The 26562-nt window shown below is 34.1% G+C and overlaps 1 protein-coding gene across 7 annotated transcripts in view; it reads left to right on the top strand.

The window, feature by feature from the left end:
- The window catches only part of UBR3 (ubiquitin protein ligase E3 component n-recognin 3), a 105689-nt gene that overhangs the window by 50474 nt on the left and 28653 nt on the right, over positions 1-26562 (top strand). For 5 of the 7 annotated variants that reach the window (XM_085323220.1, XM_085323204.1, XM_085323192.1 and 2 more), the window contains 6 exons: positions 2505-2654; positions 3102-3235; positions 7960-8070; positions 10218-10430; positions 11265-11401; positions 18259-18344. In XM_085323220.1, coding sequence (XP_085179346.1) covers positions 2505-2654; positions 3102-3235; positions 7960-8070; positions 10218-10430; positions 11265-11401; positions 18259-18344 — 831 coding nt within the window. The remainder of the gene's footprint in view (positions 1-2504; positions 2655-3101; positions 3236-7959; positions 8071-10217; positions 10431-11264; positions 11402-18258; positions 18345-26562) is intronic. The other 2 variants (XM_085323212.1, XM_085323198.1) reach the window with 1 other exon arrangement.

The raw sequence follows: 26562 nt of genomic DNA, 5'->3' as shown, positions 1-26562 counted from the left end.
ACTGGAAAACTCTAGGACAGTTGACCATGAAAATACACTGGAAAAATGAAGCAAAGTAAAAAGTTAGTTTTCCCAGGAATACAAACCATATGGACTGATCTGTTTGGTGTATGTTTATGCTAATCTAACTGAGCAAAGCAGAGCATAAGTAAATCACATACCTATTTTTTTCTTCAGCAATTTTAATTTGCAAATGTTAACACATTCTATTAAGTAGGATATTTCCCTTTTCTAATTATAAATTTTATGTGTAAGAGAATAAATGATGAATGGATAATATTTCATAAATAAAATATTGACTGAGGACTTCTGTTGCACTGTTCAAAATCAGATTGCCGTACTACATTGTCTTACTTCACCTCGTATAAAAAATGTGGAATGGATGCATGTTGCCTGTTTTATTGACAATATTTTAGAAAAAGATAAATAAGGCAAGAACTTCATAGTCATTCTCATATTGCATGCTTCTGCTAAGCAGATGCCTGTGAGACATTACCAACACAAAGATGAGGGGATATCGGAGATGTTTAATATGAAAAACAGCTTTATTGTTTACTTTCTCTCCACTGCTTTACAATTGCTGCTATATTTTCTGGTGTTTTAAAGTTTTGTAATAAAAATGCTGTTGATGCATTTTGCTTTTTCATTCGCTGTTCATCTGACTGCCACTAGATGGCGATAAATGTGTGTACAATACTAACAACTGTAGGTCAATGAAGATTGTAATTTATTTTCATATAACCCTCAATAAACTGCTGGAAGAAAGCACTCTTGAAAGTAGTCCTATGTTATGCCCTGTGTCTTGGACTATTTGATTGAGGAGATAAAGGCTATGTTTTGAAAGTCAGGAGGAGGTTTTCCTTTGGAAAACTCATCTTCTCGCAAAGAATTGAAACCAAACACTAGATGTTTCTAGACCAAATCTAGATGGAGGGGTGGATTGTATGTATTTCTAAGAAGTTAGGAGAGGATCATCTAGTAGTAAGGTGCTTTTCTTTCCAGCCAATAAAGAATTTCTAAGTTGATTTCTAGGTATCTTCTCTTTAGTGGAGTTGAAAACCTCTCAAGCAGATTTTGGCAAAGCCTACATAATGTTTCGTGTAGTCATCTTTAATAGTCATATAAACTGTCTGTAGAAATGATTCTAAACATTCGCTGTACTTTCTTCTTTCTCTGCATGAAACTTCACTTGAATTCAGCTTTGTAAACTGGTAACATCTCACAAAATTATTAAGAGAAAAGATTTTATTATTGTCTCAAAATTTGCAGGGAGATATTTCTTAAAAGTTGATTCACATAAAATTTATTAAGACCCTGACTTATTGTTTGGAAATCTAAATAATTTATTTGACTTCTAGGAGAAACTGAACAACTCCATACCCTTTGAAAGTCACTAGGTCTTGAGCACATTGGAAAGACTACTTGAGTTGCCTACMACCAGTAGGGAACTTCAGTAGATAACTAAGTACATGGAAGCTCATCCGTAACCCTTGAATGTGTCTTTCTGTGCAATTGGAAACAATAACATGGAACACTTGAAAAAACAAATCTCTGATGCTTCTCTTGTACAGTAAATTTTAAATTATACAGTAAATTTTATCCAGCATAGCAGCAGGTTACTTTTTTCAATGCATTCCTCCACTTGGAAAGTTTTCCAAGTTTCATTTAAAGAGTATTGTGTTTTTCCTCTATTTCCTTAAACTGTATTTATCTTGGAAAATGGCTGCGTTACATACTACTTGTTGATAAAATGTAACTCTCAATTTTGTTAAGATTATATATTTTTTAATGTAATGGAGGGATGTATGTGTGATATAGGCCGAGAGAGAAGTGTCAAACTGATTATAAAAAGCAAATTATATACTTAATATAACTGTCAAAAAATATACTGCATAAGAATCAATTCTTGTGCAACTTACAGTAGCGTAGCCTAAGGGATCTCCATCATTGAAATGGATTGTTGTCCTGAAGCTCACTTGACATATTTACACTTTACTCTGCTAAATTGGCTGTTAGAACTGATGTCTGACTCCATAGATCAGTACTGATAATGTTACTTAGCTCATTCTCCTTGTTTCAGCATCTGTAAAATTCTTTTTTGGGGTCTTCAGTTTTACTCTGACAGTAATTTGGGAGACAGTTATGGATAACTGGTTTTAGAGATTCATCTCTATAAATTCAGTGTTTTCAGTACAGAATCTGATAAAGCAGAAGTTATATCAGTTCTATAGATGTTTTGTACAGATTATTTAATACTAAATTTGAACTTTGCATTTAGTTCTGTTGGCAATAGCCGTAAATATGGGAAAATTTGCATTTCATTGTGTATGTGTCTTTCTGCTGGAAATAGCAGGGTTAACTTCAAGTAACTTTCTGTGTTTCAGTCATAGATTAAAATTGATCAGAAAAATGACTTTGGAGTTTTTTTTCCTTCACTGCTTCAATGCAGATGTAATTAGATTTCTTTTCCTCTGTTTAATATCAGTTTTCCTATCCTTTTTCAGAATCACCAGATGCTGATATTGCCATGGAGATAGCTACATCAGAACAGCACGTTTCTGAGGCAATATATGATTGTGTTATTTGTGGACAGAGTGGTCCTTCTACAGAAGATAGACCTACTGGGCTAGTTGTTCTATTACAAGCATCCTCAGGTATGAATGTGTGACTTGCTGGAAAAGCAGTGTCATAAGGAGGCTTATGGAGCCTGGAAAGGTGATGAGAGTTTTATTTCTTTGTGGATGGTCCTCCATGAGGCCCATCTATAGGTTTAAGGGTACTGAAACACTTGAAGGTGATTGGGAAAAGGGTAAACAAGGTTTACCTTATTCTGTCCTCACTCCTGTTTGCTTTTGTAAACTCAGCAGAATATAACAGACCTGCAGGAAAATAGTTTTTAAAGAAAAGGATACAGTAAAATAGCCATGAGTGTGTGTACATGTACATGCTCTATGTATTTCCAGTACAAGAACACTACTTTTTTACTTTTTAATATCAACAAAACCTACCAGTTATAAACCAGAATGTCAAGATATTTATCTTAATTCTTCAACTTATTGTTATCCATTTCATTCTTTTTTTTGATTCTTTTCTGTATACAGTCTTGGGACAATGCCGCAATAGCACTGAGCCAAAGAAACTGCCAACCACTGAAGAGGAGCAAATATACCCTTGGGATACCTGTGCAGCACTGCATGATGTGAGGCTTACAACTTTACAGCGATACTTTAAAGATGTAAGTATTTGATTTGAACAGAGCTACCAATTATGAAATGAGTTATGTGAAACGATAAATAGGATCACAAGTTAGTGAGTTTACTCTGCCTAGAAGAGTCTTCCTAGTTTCACTTCTACATTTAGAGAAACAGTTTGTCATGTCATGATAGTTACAGATGTGAAATGCTTACGCCTGATAAGGTCCTTATTTTTTAAACAGTGTCTAGCTTTCTCTTGCGTATGATTTTGGCATAGTCAGCTAGCATATCTACAGCTATTAATATTCATTAAATARCCATATAGATTTTCTTTAGAAGTGCTTCACCAGTCAGTGTGACCATGTGAAAGAGATGTGGTTCTGCTGTCTTAAGTACCACTTTCAAAACCAAAGTTTTCTTGTGGTTCATTCCATGAACCAGATCAAGGAATTACACTAGATTAAATTATTTTGGCAGCAGGAGTAAGAGGGAAGAGTAATTTTAACATGAAAGTTTTCTGGGCCTGTACAAAAAGGGGATCATGAGTAGATGAGAAGGAGGGGCCAGAAGATGACTGCTGGCTGTGTTGCTGGCTGTGTTGCTGGCTGTGTTGCTGGCTGTGTCCTACTGTAGCCTGAATTCCGCAGAAAATTGCTGAAGTTCAGTTTTACATTCATTGGAATATTATTGTCTATTTTGGAGGTCTGTTAACTGTTCCAAGCAGAGTTCTGCATTGCTTCGTAAAACCAAAAGCAACATGTTAGCTTTTTATATTATGTTTTGAGAGCCAATTCCTGTTGCTTAACAGGAGTTGGTTAGTGATAGACCTTTATGAAAATACTACTTGTGATTTTCAGTGCTACTATATAAAGCAGTAGTGTAAGACAACATATGTCTGTTTTGAGAGATCATTGTAGGGGAGAAGGTTATGTATCTCAGGACCCTACATTAGCTCCTGTAGACTATTCTCAGCAGACATATACAGGCTCTTAGGCAGATCTAACTAAATATGCAGCAGAAGATTAAATTTTGGTTTTAAAGAGAAAAATTGCTGCCATTTTTACTCTGATGTGGTTAGTAGCTTTCTCATAATCTCTTATCCACACAAGAAAATTGAAATCTTCTAACTGTAATCAAGTGTGCTTGACTGATGTACAATAGATCAATTTAGAGTAAATTTCATAATTGTTTTGATGTAGTTTTAAAAATCTGGCAATGTTTTCAGAGAAGCAACTTCTCCCTGAGGCAAATAGCATAGATTTCTATGCTAAACAGTAAAACTTTAAAAGATGTAAGCAAAAAATCATTTATGGACAAACAGATATTTTCAGTTCAAAAACAATCTATGACAAGTTTTCTTTCATTTAGCATTGATGACATTACACAGTGTTTCATGAAACTGTCCTTCAGTTAATCTAGGATACTTCCATTATTTAATATGGGTATTTGGGGAAAAACAAACAAAACCACACTTTATACATTGGGTAGATGTAATTAATAACATATCAGTTTCTCAAGCTYAGTAGGAATATCATGCCTGTGTGCCTCAATAACTTATACCTGTGTTTATTTTCTAATGTTTCAAATTGTAAAATTAATATTATTCACTACTGAAATGGATAAAAATGTTTAAATAATACTCTAGCTTTATTTTTACTTGCTTACATACTACAAATGAAAGGTGTGCTATTGAAAAAATAGATGTTATTTACAAACTTCAGCTTGCTGAAGTGCGTTTTTCCCTTCCTGTGCAATAACATTAATTGCATTCAAGTCTGAAACATACTGTAATGCAGTGACCAAATGCATCTTGTTTTGAAAAATTCCTGTCATGATTTAAACACTCATTGAATTAGTTATTTCTGCTTTCAAGTTTCCAGGTCACAACTGTGCTTTTTTTAAAAAAGAAAAAAAAAATCTATCTGCATGAAAGAAGTAATCCTTACATTTCTTTTGGCATAGAAATGGAAACATCTGTTAGTGTCTTGAGAGGCTTGTTCAGCTGAGCTAAGCAGTAAGAAGTCCTTTTATTTATCAGCTGTGTGTCCTTCACAGTAAATGTCCTTCCTGTAACAAGAAGTACAGATTTCAGGAGGCAAGAGAATAGTTTTACTTAGTCGTGAACATTTTAAGTTATCAAATATGATCTAGCTCCTTCTAGTTAAAGAAGAACAAAAAACATTTCAAAAACTAAATGCTAAATACAGACTGGGCAAAATGGGCCATTTTTTCCCATAGAGGAGCTTATCACCCGTTCTTGGCCAAAATGTGATGCGTGTGTAGTCAGAAAACAGTGTTTTTGCCCATTAAAAGAAAAATCACTGAAAGTTGCTGTTTTTAAAATGAAAAGATTTGACTAAGGATTAGTAGATAAAACTTCATATACTAGATGGATTGGACCATTTTCAGAATTGCACAGTACTCTTGTAACCAGTAACTTAAGATGGGCATTTTCCTCCCAGCCGTGTGACTTGCTTCTGAGTCTCCTCTAGTTCTGAATTAAGTAGTGATGATGGAAACCTTTCTGCAAAGACTGGGGATTTTTTTTTTTTTTTTTTTTTTTTTTTTTTTTTGAGGTACAGATCCATTTATTAATGGTCCAAATGTCACCTGTAGAGCCAGCCTTAGCTGCTTAAACTCCTTATATTGGATTCCCCGGCACAGTGGCTGAAGCCTGTGCAAGTCAGTGCAGCACTAAATCTAAGATACGGCTGTACTTAACGTTACTGTGAGTGTTACTCTTAAAAAGGAGAGGGCAGCTGGAAAAGCAAGAATTTTTGAACAGCTTGGAGAAAAGCAAAATTATTGATAGCTAGGAAAGAGAAAGGGAACAATTCTGTTGCCCTTTTCCTCAGGCTAATTAATTAGCAGGAGATAGACAAACCTGCGCAGAGACACAGACATGAACTTCTTTTTCCCATTTTATGTATCTCCAGTTGCAGAAAAGGGATAAAGCATTTTTAAGCATGGAGTCTCGTTTCTCCCTTTTCCCTTCTATATTGTTGAAGTCTCCAGCCTTCTCTTCCTGTCCCATGCTCTAGTCTCTCTCTGCACATTTCTAGATACAAAATATTCACCATACAGCTATTTCACTAAGGGTCAGGCAATCCAAATTTCACCCAAGTTTGAGTCTGTTAGGTTAGTATCTCAGAAGATGCATTAAAATTCTAGTTGTTCAAATATGATCTTAAACAAGCAATGCTATCAACTAGCCTCATTATATACATGGCTTTTCGTGAATGAAACAATTGCCTTGTGGGGCTTATGGAGATACATTATATGACCATGCCTTAGTAACAGTGCAGTCTGCCCACTAAATCATGCAGGAACCAGCAAAAAGCAGAAAACTTCTCTTGTCACTAAAGTAAATAGGAGCATGTAGCCTACCTGAAATTTGTAGTGTCAGCTCATATGCAGGAAAAGGCAAGCTGCTAGGGCATCCTCAGAACAGATAATCATCAGAGTTGGTTATTTATAATATCCTATTTTTGCATCATGCATTAAGTCTATTTTAGGGCAAGTCTATGCTAACAGTTGTTTTCTGTTTTTAGTTGCCATACCTCTTTTTCTGTTCTTTTTATGTAGAATATGCATTTTAATGTACATATAAAATTATTTTTTGAGAAATGAAGTTTCAGTAGTTAGTGACTATAGTTAGATATTCTGCTTGTGTATTAACTAGAATTCATTATCATAAGTTTGTCACGTTGATTTTTTTTTCTTTTTTTTTTTTTTTTGGCTCATTNTTTTTTTTTTTTTTTTGGCTCATTGTTTCCTGAGGAATAATAGCTGAGTAAATACTCAGTTTAGATATGTGCCAGTAAATTCTACAATGACACTAGCTTGGTGTTTGAATAAATCCAATGTTTTCATAGGCTCCCCAACATAAAACTTAATCCAGTAAACAGTTACTTGTTGTATTTTTCCTTTATGATGTGTACTTGACAATAAGTTGTTGAACAACTTAAAAAAAAAAAAAAAAAAAAAAAAAAAAAAAAAGGAAAAAAAAAAAAAAAAAAAAAAAAAAAAAAAAAAAAAAAAAAAAAAAAAAAAAAAAAAAAAAAAAAAAAAGGAGAGGGAGGGGGGAGAGAGAGAGAAACCCAGCTGTTTACACTGAATTTTAATAACAGACTGGGGTTTAATTATAAAACTGTGATCTCCTTATTAAATTGATCTGTTACAAGCAATACTGAATGAAATGTATTGGAGTAGCATGTTGCCACTGTACATGGGAAAGGTAAGCTTATGTTACTGGAAAATATGGTGCAGTTTATAGCCTTCCTCATTCTGTAATACAAGAAATTCTTTAAAGAAGTTATTTGCTGTAGTACTGATGTAATRTGTTACTTCAGGTAGTGGAATGACTGTACAGCAGACTGTACAGTAGCTGAATTGAAAGAATTGTGACACCATATAAGGCAAATGTCAAAATAAAGTGAGTATTTACTAAATATACATTCTATTGCTTTCTAATTTTATCATTATCTTAAGTGGAAAAAAAATGCAGAAATACAACTTAAGTGATTGGCACTTTGGAGGAAAGAATAGTGTAATGGCATATGTGTAAGCCAGTATGCAGATATACATTATAAAAATAAAAGCTTGCTTTATTTTCACAGTGTGTATTTTTGTATCACCTGACTGCGAGTAAAATTTTTTTTTTTTTTTTTTTTTTAATCTCAAAAGGAATTGTGGTAAATATCTGAACCTTATATATATGTACAGTTTTTTTCTTACTGTTTTTGTTTGGGGGGATTGTTTTTAGAGTTCCTGTCTGCAAGCAGTGTCAATAGGCTGGGAAGGAGGTGTTTATGTACAAACATGTGGTCATACTCTACACATAGATTGTCATAAATCTTACATGGAATCTTTGCGGGTAAGTAAGACTAAAGTTTTTTTTTTTTTTTTTTTTTTAAGCTTTTGAATCTGAACTGTTCTCAGTAAGGTGGATGGATTTGTGCTGTTCGATTCAGAAGATTGGGTACTTCTGATGTTTTAAATAAATATGCATGATGTTTTTATTATCTTTCCAATTCTGCAGATACTCAATCTCTCTTATTATATCTCAACATTGTTAACAACAGTATTTTATTCTCAGATGTTCTGATGTATTGGGAAAAGTATTTTACTAAATTAATCCCATTCTTTAAAAATGCAGTCATGATTTTTGCTGGTAAGCTCATTCAGGTAAAACATTTCTTGCACTTCACATTTCTGTTTCACAAATTCGTATTTTGATTGTTTAATATGCATTAGAAATGATGGAGGAATTTAAGAAAAAATAGTAGAGGAATTTGACTAATATAAATTTATGTACCTGATTATGTTGTAATATGAAAATTCAGTCGTGGAAAGTTAGACTATTATCTCTAGTTACATATGATATATGTTGTTTTTATACATTAAGTTTAGAGAAATGAGTTCAAGTAATCTAACTTGTGAATTACGTATTTCTTCTCCCTGGAAAATACTGTTGGGAAACTATGTATGGTTTTAAAATAAAGTTTGTTGATCATAGGTTGGAAGTTGTTGGCGCGAAGGGACACCCTTATTTTTGCATGGTCTAAATAGACAGGGTAGTGTTTCCATTGGTGTTGCTGGCCTGCTTGGTTCTGCCTTTCTCTTTTTGCAACAGAATTGCAGATTCTCTGAAAGGCCCTGTAGATTGTTACCACAAGTGGTAGCAGTAATCACGTTTTAAGGTATCTTTTCTTGCTCAATTATTTAGTGTAACAAAATAAAGGCTAAATGATTACTTCTTGTTGCATCTGAATCTGCTTTTTAACTTTGTGATTTATTTTAATTTTATTTGTTCTAAGTTTTGTTGCCATTAGGGCAAAAATGATGAGCAGTGCTTTGTAGTTATAGTATCAACATTGCTCATACTGTAGAATTTGCTTTCAGAGGAATACGAAGCTGTGCCACCTTTACTGCGTCCCTTGGTGGTTTTTTCTTTTCCATGTGACTGTAAAGAAACTTTAAGGGATAATTATGTCATCTAGATAATTAAGTAAAATCTGGACTTTCATGGTAGAATCTTACTTTACAGAATCTCGAAAGAGTAACGTTTTGCATTGTATAGGCACAGAATTCCCTTTTATGGTGCATTCTGACTTCAAATAAACTATTATTCTGTTTTGTGGTATTCTTGAAGGCTTTTAGATTAAGGGACTTCTGTTCTAATATGTGTTATTAGTGCCTGAATTAGTGGATAGTAATTGCCGATTTCTAGCATTCTTAATAMCAAAATAATTTGTATAGACTCATGTTTATGTTGATAAAACATATTTATGTAATGCAATCAGAAATCAGCATCCAGAAAAGTATGTAACTGGTTTACCAGAATGCCTCAGGGATCAGGGCTGATGGTTTGAAGTTTAAATTACAGCCAGTGCTAACTTAGCAGTTCTCTCTTCCCAGGAGTGGGAAACTGCTGAGGCAGTTCATGAAGCTGAAGCGAAGTTGCTTGCCAGTGACAGGAGCGCTCCGACAGCGTGTCCCCCCTTGCTTCCCAGAGATACTTCTGTGTCCGTTTTTCAGTCTTTCATGATAATGCAGGGTTTGCAGCGTGCTGCTCTCCAGGGGGTGGATGATCAGGTTTTCCACTTGTGCTTTTCTGAGAAATATCTTCAAATACTTCTCATGACTGGAAAAAAATGCCTTTTGCCAAACGAGAAGACATTTTTAAGGAGTGTCAAACTTCATTGGAAGTGATAGACAGTACAAGCAGATTGTTCAGAATATCCCATTCAAGTATTTTCTTGTTTATTATGGGATAACTATTGGCAATGAAGAATACTTGAAAATTAGGTTGCTTGGACCATTTGTAATACAGTCAGTGGTAGTTGTTAGAGCTCTTTTACTAAACAGGGGAGCCATTCCTATTATTATTTCTTTACAGTTGTTGATTTTAGAGATTTTTTTTATGTATTGATCTTTTTGCCTGAAATATCAAAGAACAAGTTTTAATCTTCAGCAAATTTAATTTACACTTGTTTTTGTTTTGTTTTGTTTTCCTTTTAGAATGACCAGGTCCTCCAGGGTTTTTCAGTGGAAAAAGGAGAATTTACCTGTCCCCTCTGTAGGCAGTTTGCTAACAGTGTTCTTCCTTGTTATCCGGGAAACAATGTTGAAAGAAGCCTTTGGCAAAGTCATAGTAACAAATGTATGCGAGATCTTGTACAAGAGGTGGAAGATCTTCAAGAACAGCTGGGAACTTTCCCAGTAAGCATCAGTGTAAGGCAGAAAGATCCTTGTTAATTTGTCTCTACCTCTCAGTTTTACATTGTGTTGCATTTTGTGACCTTTTAGAAACTCTGCAGTCTGGGAAACTTCATTTCTTCTTCTTTCTACTTGGTAGATAGCATGCTGTTTTTAAATTGAAWCAAAATATTTGGAATGTTTATAGCTTTTATTGCATTACCTTTTAAAAATAAAGATATCTATGACAAAAGTGTAATTCATCTAAATTTATGTGAAGTACACTTGCAGTTTACGCCATAGTAATTTACATTGAATTGAGACACACAAAACCTGTTTGTGATTTCTTTACAATGTAAAAACATCAATATCCTTCTAAGTGGAAGCTATTTGAAGATTATCTATTAAGAATATTTTAAAGTATGAATTAATTGTTTTACAGAGAGAGCAGTTTGCATCCACTCATGTATTAAAAAGCTTCATGAGGTCTTTCAGAATGAAATAATTAATTCTCTTAAATTCTGCTAGCCTTCCAGTGTCAGTGGAGACTTTTGTTCCAGAAATATTTCAAATTAATACTTCTTTTTATTAGAGATTGGTGCTTTGTGTTATTTTCAYGTATTTGTGCAATGCAAATATATGCTAAAATAAAGCAAGCTGAAGAATCTTGAATTCAAGTTATGGAAAAAATCTGGAGCTGCTTTATTCTGAATAACTTTTAGAATACTATAAAATATCTGAGGCAGAGGCTGTTTGCTTCTAATACACGTTTTTTTCATTTTTATGAATATGAAAGTATTACACTTTGTGATCAGCTATTGCATTTCTTCAGGTAAAATTAATTAATCTTTTTCATGTCTTTGTTCATAGTCTGAAACCAATCTCAGTAAAGAAATGGAATCTGTAATGAAAGATATAAAAAGTACTACGCAGAAGAAGTATACAGATTATAGCAAGAGTCCTGGATCACCTGACAATGATTTTCTATTTATGTATTCTGTAGCCAGGTGAGTATGTTGTTCTTTTTCTATTGTTTCTTTTGAGTTGATAACTAACAGTATTACTCACCAGATAATACTTTATTTATTTATTTATTTATTTAATATGTCCAAATTTCTTCCCCCAAAAAACTCCTTTTGGAACATTTAGTATATCAAGGTTATATTTTCTGATTCTCATATATAGGAGTATGAAAGAGAGTGATTTCTCAGACATTTCATTTTTAGCATTTTCAAGTGGCACAGAACCTGGAGGACATCTAGTTTGCTGCTTATTTGGTTTTCTTCCTTATTCCAAGGTTTTGGGTTTTGATTTTAAAATCTTATGTTGCATTTCTCTTTCAACCTTCCTTTCCCAAACAATTGAATCTTCTCTGCTGTTATCCAGCAGAATGCGATCACTTCTATATTGCGGCCATATTGGTGGGTTTTAAATCACTGGGTGTTTTTAATCCCTCCATCAGGCATTAATTTTATTTACTTACTTGGTGATCACAGAATGACACTATTCTGCATCAATAACCAAGGATCTCTCCTCAGATGAATAAGACGGCTTCTAAAAGCACCAAAGCTATCAGCATCTTCACTGTATTATTAGTTTCCAGTTGTATTGCTGTCAGTGTTGCAGACACCATCTCCAAGAAAGGCAAACGCTCCCTCCCTCAGTCCATACCATTGATTTCAAGGTGCACTTGAATGGTTAGTATGTTCAGATTTACTGTAACACAGGATTTTCCCATAAGGAAAAGTTGAAATATTCATTAAGCAAATATCTTACAAACCCTTTGTTATTAAGGCCTGCAGGGAAGGAGCTGACTGCAGAGAAAGTGCAAGAGTGCAAGCAATATCATCCAATAGTGTTTTTGACAACAGTTTCATAAACTCTAATTGCTGAGGATCTGTAGATTATTTAGATATTATATTACTTGCAGAATACAGATATTTAAATTAGTATTTTTATGTTAGTATATTTATTTTCAATATACTTTATAACATGATATTCTCTACTATCTAGTTATGATATATATAAATTAAATGTCMTTTACATATGGCAGATGTAACTGACAACAATTTTGATTGTTTCTTGAGTAATCTCACAGTAGAAGTGTAAGTACAATTCTTTTCAATTACATTGATTCTACTTCATAGGTATTTACATATAAGGTATTTTACTACAAATAAATAAGAGTATACATTTGGCTATAAGCTAAAGTACTTTCTAATAATATCTTCATGGTGTACCTTGTTCTTTGTACCAGATAGTTATCATTTACTAGTTGAAGCTAAGCAAATACTTGTGCCCACATAAAATGTACCTGCAGTATCTGAACATATCTGTATAACAGTTATACAACAGAGGCCAGTGATAGTATTTTAAAACAGAAATAGTGTTTTAGGTGTGTCRTTGTTCCTAAAAAGTGGTATGTAGAAAACAGAATCAAGATCATGATGGAAACAAGGCTTCAAAGCCTTGAGGCTTTATCTTGTGATAAAATACGCATTTCTTCCTGTCTGATACAGATAATACTTGAGGTCCTGTGGTATAGTTTGGGGGAGCAGATACTTGTCCCAGCCCAATATCTTTCTCACAGAGCTCTTGAAGATGCCCAGAAAAGCTGCTGCATAGGATTTTTCTTGCGTAAGAGTTAAACATGTTGTAGAGAGCCAGTTTATCAGTCCTCAATCCACTAATTTGGGGATATTTGTGATCTTCCCTTCTTTATGGGTAGTGTACCTAGGCTTAGTGCTGTCAGACCCTACATGGCCAGGCTCTAGTGTTTCTGTGGGTTGATGAACTCTGATACYGTTAAGCAAAATTCTTGATTTTGCAGTGAAACGTGGTAGATGAATACCTTGCAGTTAACTAGAGTAGCAACCATAGATTTTTCTTTGAAAGAAACTTAGTTTTAAATGTAGCTTCAAGTATTACATGGAAAATAGAAAATTAATATCATCCTTTAACGAAGCACTGYGCTGATACTAGTTTTCATTTTCATCTTCTGTACTGATTACATTTTTTAAGTCCAAATATTAAACCTCCATGCTAATATTTTCTTAATTCGTACAATTTCATTTCAAATAGGTATCTACAATTTTGTCATGTCTTCTGTAAAGCCGCAAAGCTAACAATAATTGCTAAAATTCTTCTTTGTGAGAACAATTAAATATCTGAATGGGTTGCCCAGAAAAATGGTGTTATCTTCCTCTCTGGAACTATCCAAGGCATGACTTCACAGGGCTCTGGATAGCTGAATCTAAGGCTCTACTTTTGACAGAAGGTTGGACCAGATAATCTCCAGAGGTCCCTTCCAATCTAGATGATCGTATGATTCTATTAATAGAAACATCATTTATAGTCTTTGAGTAACTTAATTGTGCCTTGATTAAGAAAAACGATTAAATTTTTTGCATAGTAAAGTAGAAGATTATTCCATATTAGCATAAGTGGCATATTCTATACAAGAATAAATATTGTAGAAATTTTTGGTGATGATGTAGTTGGTCAATACAATTTAATATCCTTTTAAAAAAAAATGCAAGATTCGAAATGGATACTTTCTATATGAAAGTATGATTGCTTATAATAATAATCTGACATGCTATTTATGGTATACAAATCCAGTTTATGATATATTTCTGTATAAAGTTGTATAATATTAAAAATGCTAACAATACATATTTTAAAAACAGATTTATTTCATTATTTTTACACTAACATTTAATTCCAAGATTCATGTTTTTCTTCCAAGAATTAAAAATACCTCAATCATGAACAGCGCTTCATTTCTTCTTTCACTGCATGAGTGSTCACTAAGACCAGGATACGTCACCCACACCCGCTGGTGACCTCTTCTTGCTAGGTTAGACTAGTGTCCGGTATTTTCTGTTTGTCTATGCATACAGGATTTCAGATTTTGAATCCAACCTTCCATACTGTTACCATAAATCATAAGATCACTTAAGAGGATCCTTGGCAGATCTTTTACAAAACAATTTCTCTTTCTTGAATTCAGCAATCCAGTTTGCAGACTTCTACTACTTGATAACTGCATGAGAACTACAGGTTTAAAAATCTTAAACATTCTTTTTTGTCATTTTAATGTAACCTTACAATTTGCATTTGTGAGTGAGCTGTTAATCTCCCAGGCTGAAACCTTTTTTACCATGTTTTTGATATAAACTATTGGCACCATTAAGTTACAGATTTAAATTTGTTTTCTAGAAGTTATTCCTGTGATTCAGCCTGATGTTTCTTCATTATTTCCGTCCTCATTCTTTCTGTGGTGGTAATGATATCTGCCTGTTCCCTGCTAGCCGATTACCTTTGGACATTTGTCTCTTGTATTCTGACGCATTTCTGTGGTTTTCATCAGATCATCCATAGCTGTTATTTGTCTTTTTCTGATATTTAATCTGATACACAGATAAATTGGTCAAGGTGATAAGTAGCCCCTATCTAAACAAGCGTTTCAAGTTAACCTAATGATATTTTTAATTCACTTGCTGATTGCAGGGGTCAATTAATGTTAAATACCATTAATCATCTTCTATTAATAGAAGCTGTGTTCCATTTTCAATCAGAAAATGACATGATCTGTGGTCTTCTCAAAAGATGCTGGTTTACAGCTGGTGGCAGGTTTCGAGGTGGAATTTTGCAAGTTGAAATAGGAGCACTACTGATAAAACAGTAAGGAGTCGCTTGCAGCAGCTTATTCTTTCTGCCTCAGGAAAATGGGAACTTGCTCCTCTTAGTTCACTTTTGCTGCTCAAACAGATGTCATAGGTAGCAGAGGAAAGAAATTAGCCAGTGGGAGAGCTAGCCTCCATCTTTTTTCCTAGCAAAAAAAAAAGTCATTCAGGGTCCTTGCATCCCGATTTGTGTGCACAGCTGGAAGAGCAGCTATTTAGCTAACTCCCCCTTTTCCTAGTCTCCTACCTTGTTAAATTTGTACCTTTTTCCTCCTTGTCTTTGCTGACACTTACAGGATAAGCAGCATGTCATTAACAAATCATRTGTGCCTAGCTTTAATTCTAATAGCTCCACATTTAGAGTATTGATGACTGTCATTTGTGGCAGTGTCTCTTGGAGGACTGTTTCTACAGTGTATAGTAATAGATCTCTTGCTTTAGAGGGCTRTGTAAACAAAGCCTTTGATTTTGCTGTCAGCTGTGTATAGCCTAATACGAAAATACTGTGTTCTTCTCTCCCAGTCTGTCTCTCAGTATCTGTTTTTCCATGTATATGCTGTCTTTGTAAAATGAAGTGAAAAGGATAGTGTTTAACTTTTATTCTGCCGTCCTTCCGGAATGAGGAGGCCCCTCCAAATATCTTCTCCTCCTGGAAAGGGCATTACTGTTTTACTTACTCCCATGCTGTTCTGGTATGAATTCTGATAAACATGCCTAACTTTGTCTTTCCAGATATGTTCTTTCTTTAATGAAAGCCAATGAAAGTAAGCTGAAACAGGTCTGGTTTTGGATCAGGAGTCTGTACAACTGAGCACAATTCATCCTTTCTTCTCTGTCTTCTTTTTGTGGATGAGGAAGATGAAGACAGGTGACATTGTATGATACAAATCTTTTTGCTCCAGTGAATGGCGCAAAGAAGATGTATAGATAGTGCAAACAGTCACTCCTAAATTGATTTTCCTTCCTTCATTTTCAGGGAAGGATACTTTCAGAGACCGCTCTGTGTTCCGCTTTCCTATCAGATGTCCCTATTTTTCTTTCAGCAAGGAGAGAACAGGCACGGAGAACTATGCTTTTCTTTTGTTCAGCAGGGATGGGTGAGGTTTTAATTGGAGCCTTAAGGCAGAGGGGAGCTTGAATAGGGAGGAGATACGCTTTCAAAAATGATTTAGAGAGGCATCTGATGTAGAACATGCTCATTATAAAGAAGCGTTCCAGTTTCCAGGAGATACTTCCCACTGTGCACTACCACAACAAAGTTTAAGTATGTTTTGAAGATGTCATAGAGGAGAAGATTAATTTATATTTTCAAGAAAGCCAAGCTATAAGCTTCTGTCTTGGAGGAGCTTTGGGGCAATACGGAAGTGTGGGAGGGAAGTATGAGTGTGCAATATGTGATGGAATATGTTACCAGAAGACTCTCTTCTTACCTTCCCTATAGTGAAAAGTAATACTGTATACCACTTTATAGGCCTCAAGAAGAATTTTGTTGAATTGTCCTTGAGTTTTGTTTTGCAAAATTGTATACATATCTTGAAAGGGAAATTGAAAATTTTAGATCTAAAATTGCTCATAGAAATTCAGGTAGTCATTTTGATTAAATCTTAATTCTCKTAGTTTTAATAAAAGATTGCCATTAATTTTGTTCTACCAATTAGTTATCAGAAGCTTTGTAAAAGTAAAACACATTCGTTTCATTTATATTCCCAAGATGAACTAGCACATGCTGATCTACAGTTGCTATTTTGTCCACTAATATGAAATCCCTGTCCCTGCTTCCTTGCTGGTAGATTTTTAGAAGTTCAGTGAGCACTGCAAATCGCCTGAAGAGTGGAAAATTCCCCTGTCACACAGATGCCCTTATCAGCAGCAACCAGATGGAGCTCTGAGCAGGCACATTATCAATGTTAAATTGCCTTTTTTCTGAGTAGAGAGGATTAAAGCATTCCTTCAGAAATGGGTGGCATAAGCTGCAAACTTAGGGATAGTAATATTCTGAAATGTTACTATTTTAGAAGCATATGAAAGTATCTTAAACACTGCATATCAAAACCCAAGTATTCTCTCAAAACGATGGAGCAGAAATCTTTTAAAAATATTTTATTTTTAATAAAATAGTCATCCTGTAGTTTCATCTGTAATATGTATGTATGTGTACCGTCTTCAATATGTATGTATGTGTATAYGTATGTGTACTTGTCTTAGATGCAATGTATGTCTAAAACTCTAGAGTAGATTTTAATAAATACTCAGTCACATTATGTTGAGACTAGCATTGGTTGATTAAGTAAAGGATAAAATATGTACAAGACTGAGCTTTGCAGTTTGGAAGAAATTAACAAAATAACATTTCCAAATAACAGCTTTTTATTCCTTCATCTTAATTACAGGAATGTTTGTTGACTTCTTAAAACGAACTCTCAGGGAGAATAATATAAGTTGTTTGTTCCAAGTCCTAGGGGTAAGCGATAATATAGTACTGAAACATTCAGTTCCAGAATCAAACAAAGCTATCGAATTTGGCCTAAACAGTTGGTATCTAAATATCCACTTACAATAATACTAAGAAATAAAACATCAATGTGGTATGCAGAGATTTAAAGAAACAGCTTCTGTTTCATACTAATGAGCTGCAGTGAACACCAGTGTTCATTCAGAACTTACCTCCAAGGCTTCTATTAGCTAACCTATCAATACAGGTCAATGCTTCCAGAGTAATTTAAAATATCTTCATATTTAGTTGCTTGATGGCCTGTSCATTGTACTGCCTGTTTGAGTAAAGCAAGACAATATCCCTGTCATTAAAGAGAACATTTTTAAATAGTCCCAATTGATCAAAATTTAGCCATTTTGTATGTTTTCTTTTCAGATTTGCACATAAATTCCCTTATTTTTGAGGAGTTGTGTGTGCATATAGAGAAAAGCCTCAGAATTGACRTTTATTTATACTTCATTTGCAACTGTAGCAGTTCCCTTATGCAATGCTTACTAGTCAAATCATTTTAAATCACAAATGGCAATATCTCAGTAATGTCACAGTTTGGCAGTATCTAACACAAACAGTTGGTTCACAGTATTCTTTCCTTTAGTATGTGTTGGGAGTTTGTGGTGGCTCTCTAATATCTACAGAAACTTGAATAATGCTATTCCATTCAACACTTATGTTTTTCATGCAGAACAAACTTGGAACTTGAGCTGGTCCATCGAGGAGGCAATTTATGTTCAGGAGGTGCAAGCACAGCTGGGAAAAGATCATGTTTAAGTAAGTTTTCTGTTATTAAAAGCAATATAAATTATTAGGTGATTGAGTGAAGATGTCTTTTTCTTCCTAAAATTTCCTAAATAATCTCAACCTTTTTTCTTTTAAGGACCTTTCTTTTGTCATAGTGTATCTTCATTTTCGTTATAATTTGAGAAATTTGACATTAATTTGTGCAAATTATTCAGGGGAACTATTCATATATTGTGATTATAAATCTGTTTAGAAAGCAAATGTCATACTATACATATAATATTTTTTAATAACTTCAAATTTTTATGAGCAGAACTGTAAGTATTTTAAGGGTAAAACATTTTTTTCCCCAAAACTGAGAAAACCTGKTTTTTTCATCCTGGTTACTACTAGTAATAGTAAAGAAATTTGTTTCTCAGGGTTCTAATGAAACTCATGTTAGCTGCATATTTTTAAGCCTGGGACCTCTTGATGATGCATATTTTTAATATGCCTAGATTTTTCTGACAGGAAGGTTTTGCAACTTTTTTCAATAGAAATTCTCAGATCTTCATTGTTCRCTGCAAACCCTGAATATTTGGCAAATAATGCACTTTTGATTGACAGAATACCTATTTGTTAACATAAAATCTTTTAATCTTTTGGAATTATAAGCTGTTATGCATGTTGAAATCAAGTTTACACTGCAGTAGCAGATTCTGTACTAAAAATGTTACAAAGCCTGCAGCCGATCTACCTTTTGGTACGTGGTCTGTGGGAGATGCTTTCCCCATCATTTGAGGTGATGAACTACCAAATAAATCCCATCACTTGCTGTGCTGTCCGTGTCCTCTTTGGCGTAGGAGCCTTTTGTTGCTGCCAACAAATGTGGTTCAACTGACTTCATTCAGTTGTTTGTGGTTTGTGAAGGGTAGTTTAAATCCCTGCTGCGTATTATCTCCCTCCATCATTGTTAGTTCTCTCCTCCCAGCAAAACAAAATTAATACTTGAAAATTATCAAAATTATTCAAAATTATCTGTAGAGTTTTAATTTTGTCTCTTGCATTATGCCATGTTTTGAGTTGTATGATCACCTAGAAAATGATATTTTCTTACTGCATTTTAGCTGCTTGCTGGATGCATCACACAGTTGCAGGAGTGTTATAATTTTAACRTGACAAAATATTTGGAGGAGACTATGATGAAAAACCTAGGGCAGAGATTTCATCTTAAAGTTAGAAAGCATTTGAAAATTTTTGAGTGCAAACAATTTATAATGACATTTCTTTGGAAGTAAATTACCCCTGTCTTCACATGGTTTGAATAGCCCTACAAGATCTATACATGTTTTGATATTTTGAAATGTTGGTAGTGTGTGTGGAGAGGGGAGTAGAAGTGGCCTGTAATCTGTAAGGTAGTGTTTTTATCTTTTATCTTTGAAAACCTATAAATAAATTCCAGCTTCTCTGTATGAATTTTTTATTTTTAAAAGTGAAATGAAATATATTAATTACATCTTAAAACCCTGTGAAGTGTTTGACATTATAACAGTATCAAATTTGCTGCATCTGTCTATTTAAAAGCTTAATGTGTATATGATAACTTTTTCTTTCAGTGCTTTACCACAGCTAGTATCTGTAAGTGCAGGAATTTTGACTTTCCAAAGAAAGGTTGCACTGCCAGAGTACTGGGCAGCTTCCTCGGGCTCTAGCTCTATGGCTTTGTTGTTTCTGTTCGAGCCCTRTCAGCTGAAACCAAGATAGGAACCATTTTAAAGCTTAAAAAAAAGGAGGGAAAAAAAATCCATGAAGCTGAGGCCTTGGTAGCTGACTCTATAGTAAGTTATTGAAATGATCAGTCAGGATTTTTAATAGACTTCCCTCAAGTCTTCTAATGAACGGAGATTATGTTAATCATTGGAGAAATTTCTTGGGAATTACCAAATTTGAAATGATGTATGGAGAATGTGTCACCACTGGAGAATTGCATTATGCTGGATCATGACTTTAAAAAGACAAGGCAGACCTATGATGTTCTGCTCAAATTCATGTATCATACTTAACTATTTTTCCAGTACTTTTACTATTTTGCCAGTAACTAGGTTCACAGAGAGTGAACCACTGTGTCTGTTCCTCAAAATAAGTAGCTGGAACAAGGTGATCTTACAGAAAGTTAAAGATAGATATTTTTCACACTTGAAAAGTATGGAAATTACTTTCTTGAGAGAAGCTTTAAGATTATATGAACTATTGCTTTTAAAAGTATTTGTTTATGAAATATACGATTCTCCAATGGTGTGTGGAAGAATTTATGCAATTTTGGTATAGGCTCTCTCTCTTTTGCAAAAAGAGGGCTTAAAGGAATTTTACTGGTTACTTTTGATTAAGTGCTGGCCTCTTTAAAATCTGACTTCACAGATTTAAATACTTTGTGTTGTTATAATGTAAGTCACCTTTTGACCTTAGTAATTCCATTATTGTAATTGTGCATTAATTATATATGTAAAGAGGAAAATAGCACAGTAAGAAGAACTTTCTTTTAATCCTTGTTTTCAGATTTTGTGTATATTTAGACAGAAGTAATCTTTTTTCCCCTATGATGCGATTTGTGCTTTTTCATATACTTAGGGCTCAGTTTGCAATTCTTAGACTATTTCAGTATAACTCAAAATTATGTCAATCATTTTTTTGAAAATGTGATAACATTGCTTATTTATATTTTCACTTATAATATACTGAGTTCTGTTTTTTAATATAGTAGCTTTCTGTTCCTTTCTTAGACTGTTGTATAATTTTGTTTACTGAATGTGCTGATTATAGAACTTGTTTTTTCCTGGTGCAGTTACATTATTTCAAGGATTCTAATGAATATTTCTGATAAAAGAGTAGGGAAAGCATTTCAAAATCATGTACCTGCTCTTTGACACACTGCTGAGTAGAGTGATAAATTTTCTAATTGAGATCTAAATCAGTCATGTTGTTATTTTTAATTCTAACTTGCACTTTAGAAAAATTTAAGAAAGCCTTTAAAGCTTTTGGATAAAAGGCAGTAGGTACATGAATGTGTTGTTGCTTTAAACTGTCTGGAGACATAAATGTCGTCTAGTCACTGCTGGAACATTCACTTGCTGTGTATACTTTATTAGCATTTTTTGTGTTAAGGTTGAATAACAGTCCAACTAGTTGCATTTAATCTTGCTGTAAATAGGCTAATTTTTAATATAAGGTAATGAGAGGTCCTTCTAGAACAGGTCTGACAGACCCTTTTTCTATTGAGTATTAGTGTATTTAGTTTTGGGCAGTAAGCTAATTATGACTGATGGTAGTAGAGTTACTTTTCCTTATATAGCAGGTTTATTTAATTGGTTATATAACAAAATGCGCTTATTCTTTCGTTACTACRTCTATGTATATTTAGATTTATTTATAGAAAAAGATTGTGATTCATTCGGTATTTCTTGTATAATAGATTTTACCTTTCCATACTCATTTTCTTGGTTTTGCAGTTTGACTTAACAAAGAGACTGATGTTATATTTTATCTAATGCAGTAAGGAGTGAATGATTTAAAAATTCATGCATTCTCTAGGATATGATACACTATTTTCTTGATGTCTTATTTGTACCACATTAAACTATTTTTATTTTTTACACATGATTCTTTCAGGTACAGCAGAATTAATCTAAGCCACTCCCCATTTTTTTCTTATATATGAGATAATGAAATGTCTCTCTTGTGATTAAGCACACCACTCTGTAGGAATCTTGTAACAACTGTTAAGTTTGGTGGTTAGATATTGCAGAAAATGGAATATGTTGTCCCAGGTGAGCTGCTACAGCAGCGAGCGTCAGTGAAGATGGTCGGAACAAGTAGGTCAAGAGCTGCGTGAGTAGACTGCACCAGGAGGGCAGCTGCTCTGGGCAAGGAAAATTAAGAATGATTAATGTAGCTGTTAGCGTCAGTGACTGAGTCTGTGTGACAAGAATGATGAAGAAAATTTGGCTGTAAAATAGCCATTTTAAGGTTTAAAGTTTTGTGTGTACAAGTAAGTGTTACTATACAGTATGCCATGTAAAAGTGCAAACAGATCCCTATAGATCCCTATATTACCTATTTACTTAAAAATAGAGTCCTGTTTTAAGGATCACACGAGTTTTAGAGTCTAAGGCCTCGAAGTTCTCGTGTTTCCAGATAATAATTATGACAGCTAGCAATTGCACAGGTTTTATTTTTCTGTTTTATACATTTTAAGAGATCTGATGTTTTGTTTTGTTTTTGTTGTTCAATGTTTATAGACATGCTTCGGAAGACAGTCTTAAGGTGGAACAACTAGTATTGCTCTGTACCATTTGTAGACATTTGTCTCTTCAATATGGGTATATGTGCTTTTCTGTGTGATGATGACTCTGCTAACTGTGCAATAGCGCATTAACAATTCCACAGGATTTAAGAATTTTCTATAAATGAATTTTCTATAAATGAATAGTGCATATATGTGCAAAGACAACAGCATGAGTTTTTTCCCTTAAACTTTTTATTAATAATTCTTTCTTTTTTTTTTTTAGTTGCTTTCTTTTCTTTTTTCCTTTTTCTTCTTGTCATAGATATAGCTTTTTTTAAAGGAAGAATTACATACTCTGACACTTTGTCCTCTTGCTTCAGTTTCCCTGCACAGGAGCTTCATATCCTTGCACTTCTCTTGATTAGTAGCATCTGGCCTTTTAGCATCAGTTATATTAATTGGAAAAAACTTAGACTTTCATTTACAAGAAGACATCCAAAAGTACTAGAGACTCATGTAAGCTGCCCTTAAATAAAGTATCCAGAGCCTTCATAACCTTCTGTAGTGGCGCAAAACACCACTGTGTCATTAGACTGTGTTTTTTTTTTTTTTTTTTTTTTTTTTTTTTTTTTTTTTTTTTTTTTTTTTTTTTTTTTTTTAACCTCTGTATTTTGCATTTGTAGGTGGCTTAGTGGTCATTCATTATGAATATGCTTTTAGCATCAGTTTAGTCAGTGCTTTACTATTTTCTTGAGGACAGAAAGTCTTATTGACATGAAGTATTTCTTAAGCTGTTCATGCTGTTGTCTTTGCACATATATGCACCTTCTGTATCAATTTTTCCAACCACACTGATGGTTATGGTTGCTTCCATTTTATCCTTATAGATGATATTTGGAACTGTTAAGTATGGTTGATTCCTGTGGGAAGAAAAAGCTAATTCTTTCATGAATTACTCAATGCAACCACGTCTTTCCTGTAATCTTCTAATACGAGTATAGCTGCAAAGGTTACTAACTAGTTTTCTGTCTCTGCTGAAGGAAAATAGAGGTTACTGTTCTTTAATAATGAGTTTTTCCTTTCATACAGTGGGTTTTGTGAAAGTACTTGCAGATGTTAGCATTGTCATTGGTCATTCTTAGTCTAGGGAGGTGTCTGCCTCTCCTGCTTTTTTTTTTTTTTCAGTTAGGAGCTGGCAATCTGCAGATCTTTTGTGGCATCCATTTATCTTAACTTTGAAAAAGCAATCTTTCTCAACAGCAGAGGATCCAAACCGTTTCCTAAGAAGCTTGATATGCCATTCATACCTAAGGATCCAAAAAAAAAAAAAAAAAAAAAAGAGAGAGAGAAAAAAGAAAAAGAAAAAAAAAGAAAAAAAGAAAAAAAGAAAAAAGAAAGATGGGGGAGTCCTTAAAGAACACAGTCCTTAAAGAAAAGGAGAATTTCAAAATGTTCTCTTGTATTGGCAAGTTTGGTGCAGAAGATAATTTGCTTCATCAGCAATGAAGACTGAAGATTTTATGAAGATTATTCATCTTTTAATGCCTTAATAAGCTTTTCCTAGCCTTCAGAATTTTTTTTTAAGCTTATTCTCATCAACTGGGTCAGTGATGAATGGGAAGATGCTGTAAGCAAGTCCTTGTAGCTGCTATTGCTAAGTATACTATAAAAGCCCTATAAGGACAAAAGATTCCTGAATCTCCTAATTTAAAAAAACAGTTTCCATCTGTTTGTTTCAAATGGTTCTTGTTATGATCTACTTTCTTCCTCACAGCTCCAGCAGACTTTGAGAGAAAAAGGGAATACTGCCTCTCATGTGGTAAGACCCTTACGCAGCAGGTGAAACAAGGTTTTCCATTCCACTGGCAGTGAACTACTATGTCACTATACTTTGTGATGTTCTTGACGTTGTAACTATGAACACTAATTTCTTGATTGAGAAAATGGAAGACTGGATCAAAATAGCCAAAAAGAAGACTAGTCTTCATAGGCTGGACCACAAGATTTTCATGGCAGTGGTTTTGTGCTTCTAAAATACAAATATGAGAAAGACTGGGAACAAGAGTATCATCTGGACTTTTGCAAGCAATGTAAGAGAGTCGACTAACTCGTTAGTATTCTTTGTCATCATTATTGCAGCACATTGTTATACACTATGCAAGTGGAAAGAGTTATAAAAAAAATCTGATTTCAACTTCAGTAATTTTTAATTTTTCTTTATAGTCAAGAGACAAAAAAAAAAAGTGAAGCAAATATAGAAATGCAAGACTGCTGCTCTAGAAAAGAGCAGATCAAGTTTACAAGTGAGATCAGCTGCATATAAGTTCTTGAATTACTCATTTTGTAAGGTCAGCACAGTTTGATTAAATTTTGCCATTCACCTATCAAATCCCTATCTGGTCATCTTTCTGAATTAGTTTTCTTTTGTCCTGTGCATACTGTCATAGATGTGAAAGCTGTGAAATCACTTTTAATGCTCCTGCTTTATGCACTTTGGGATAGGAGGATGTTAAGTGCTTTATTGACATCTATATAAAAGTAAAGAATACAACTAGAGTTGTTAGTGCAGATAGTGTGGATATATAGACAAAATACCCGTTATCCTTGCTTGTTACGAGAGAGGAAGTGCTGGAAMACTTCCTCTTACTGCTTCAATCCCAGTGCAAAGGTGATGTCTTATCCTTTCAGCTGCTTTTTTGAAAGTACCAATTCCAGTTCAGTGCTCCTCTTTCACAACTGGAGAACCCTGAAAGCAGAGCTGCTCTAGGAACAGTAGGAAGGAATATACCAGGAGCCAGTTGTGTTGTATGGAATGATAGACATTAGCTTTAACTTTGATTCATAGTAGGTTTCTCCAATTCCATTTCCAAAAACACCAAAATAAATCTAACTGGTGAATCTGTAGGAAGCTATTAAGCATTTTTTAGAATGTAAGCTTTACGTGTATTCTGTGAAAGTAGAAGCCATCTAAGTTGCTTCAGTAGGTAATATTTGAGTCATACAAGCATGTATTAAAACCCAATAATACTCTGGTGCGCTTCAGTGTCTGAATTTTGGAATCAGAAGTTTTGCCAGACTTTGATGACTTGCAGTACTGAGCTGTATTCAAATTTTGAGATTTTATTTTTATTCAGTTTAACTGGATGCAGCCTGTCTCTAATAATAAGAAATTATTAGCAGAAATAGGAGGACTCAATTAAAATTCTTTTCACTGTTCATTTATAATGATTAGTTATCAATAAATCTGTAATTTTGATGCTGCTATGTATTTTTTTTCCAATGAATAGACTTCTACCAAATTTCAGTTAACAGTATTATTTTGGAGACTCTAAGGTACATGTCCTACCTTTCTCATGTATAAAGGTGTTACCTTTGAGGCAATTGCCTGTAAGATGCACTGTGAGCTATGGAGCAGTTTGGAAAGCCTAGCGAGTCACGACCTGCCTTTTCTTTCTGCCCAAGACTAGGCAGAGTTATGGTTCACTGTCAAGTTAATGTGTTGTTACTATTTGTTAAAAGGCAGATGTGTATTTTAAAGCTTCTAAATAGTGTATAGGAGGAGATTGTTATTTTATGTTTACTTTTCAGAATGGTGCATTCTCATGGGATACACCATGTTTCCAGTTAAATAAGTAAATAAATAATAATTAAAAAAAAGACAAAGGAGGATCATACAGTGTGATCTATCACATTCTTGATTTTCCTTGCCCAGAGCAGCTGCCCTCSTGGTGCAGTCTACTCACGCAGCTCTTGACCTACTTGTTCCGACCATCTTCACTGACGCTCGCTGCTGTAGCAGCTCACCTGGGACAACATATTCCATTTTCTGCAATATCTAACCACCAAACTTAACAGTTGTTACAAGATTCCTACAGAGTGGTGTGCTTAATCACAAGAGAGACATTTCATTATCTCATATATAAGAAAAAAATGGGGAGTGGCTTAGATTAATTCTGCTGTACCTGAAAGAATCATGTGTAAAAAAAA

This window comes from Rhea americana, unplaced genomic scaffold (assembly GCF_003343005.1).
Source record: "Rhea americana isolate MKP2758 unplaced genomic scaffold, rheAme1 scaffold_12, whole genome shotgun sequence".
In the NCBI taxonomy this organism is placed as follows: domain Eukaryota; kingdom Metazoa; phylum Chordata; class Aves; order Rheiformes; family Rheidae; genus Rhea; species Rhea americana.
Note: the sequence above shows the minus strand (reverse complement) of the source record. Positions and strands in the feature narration are given on the sequence as shown.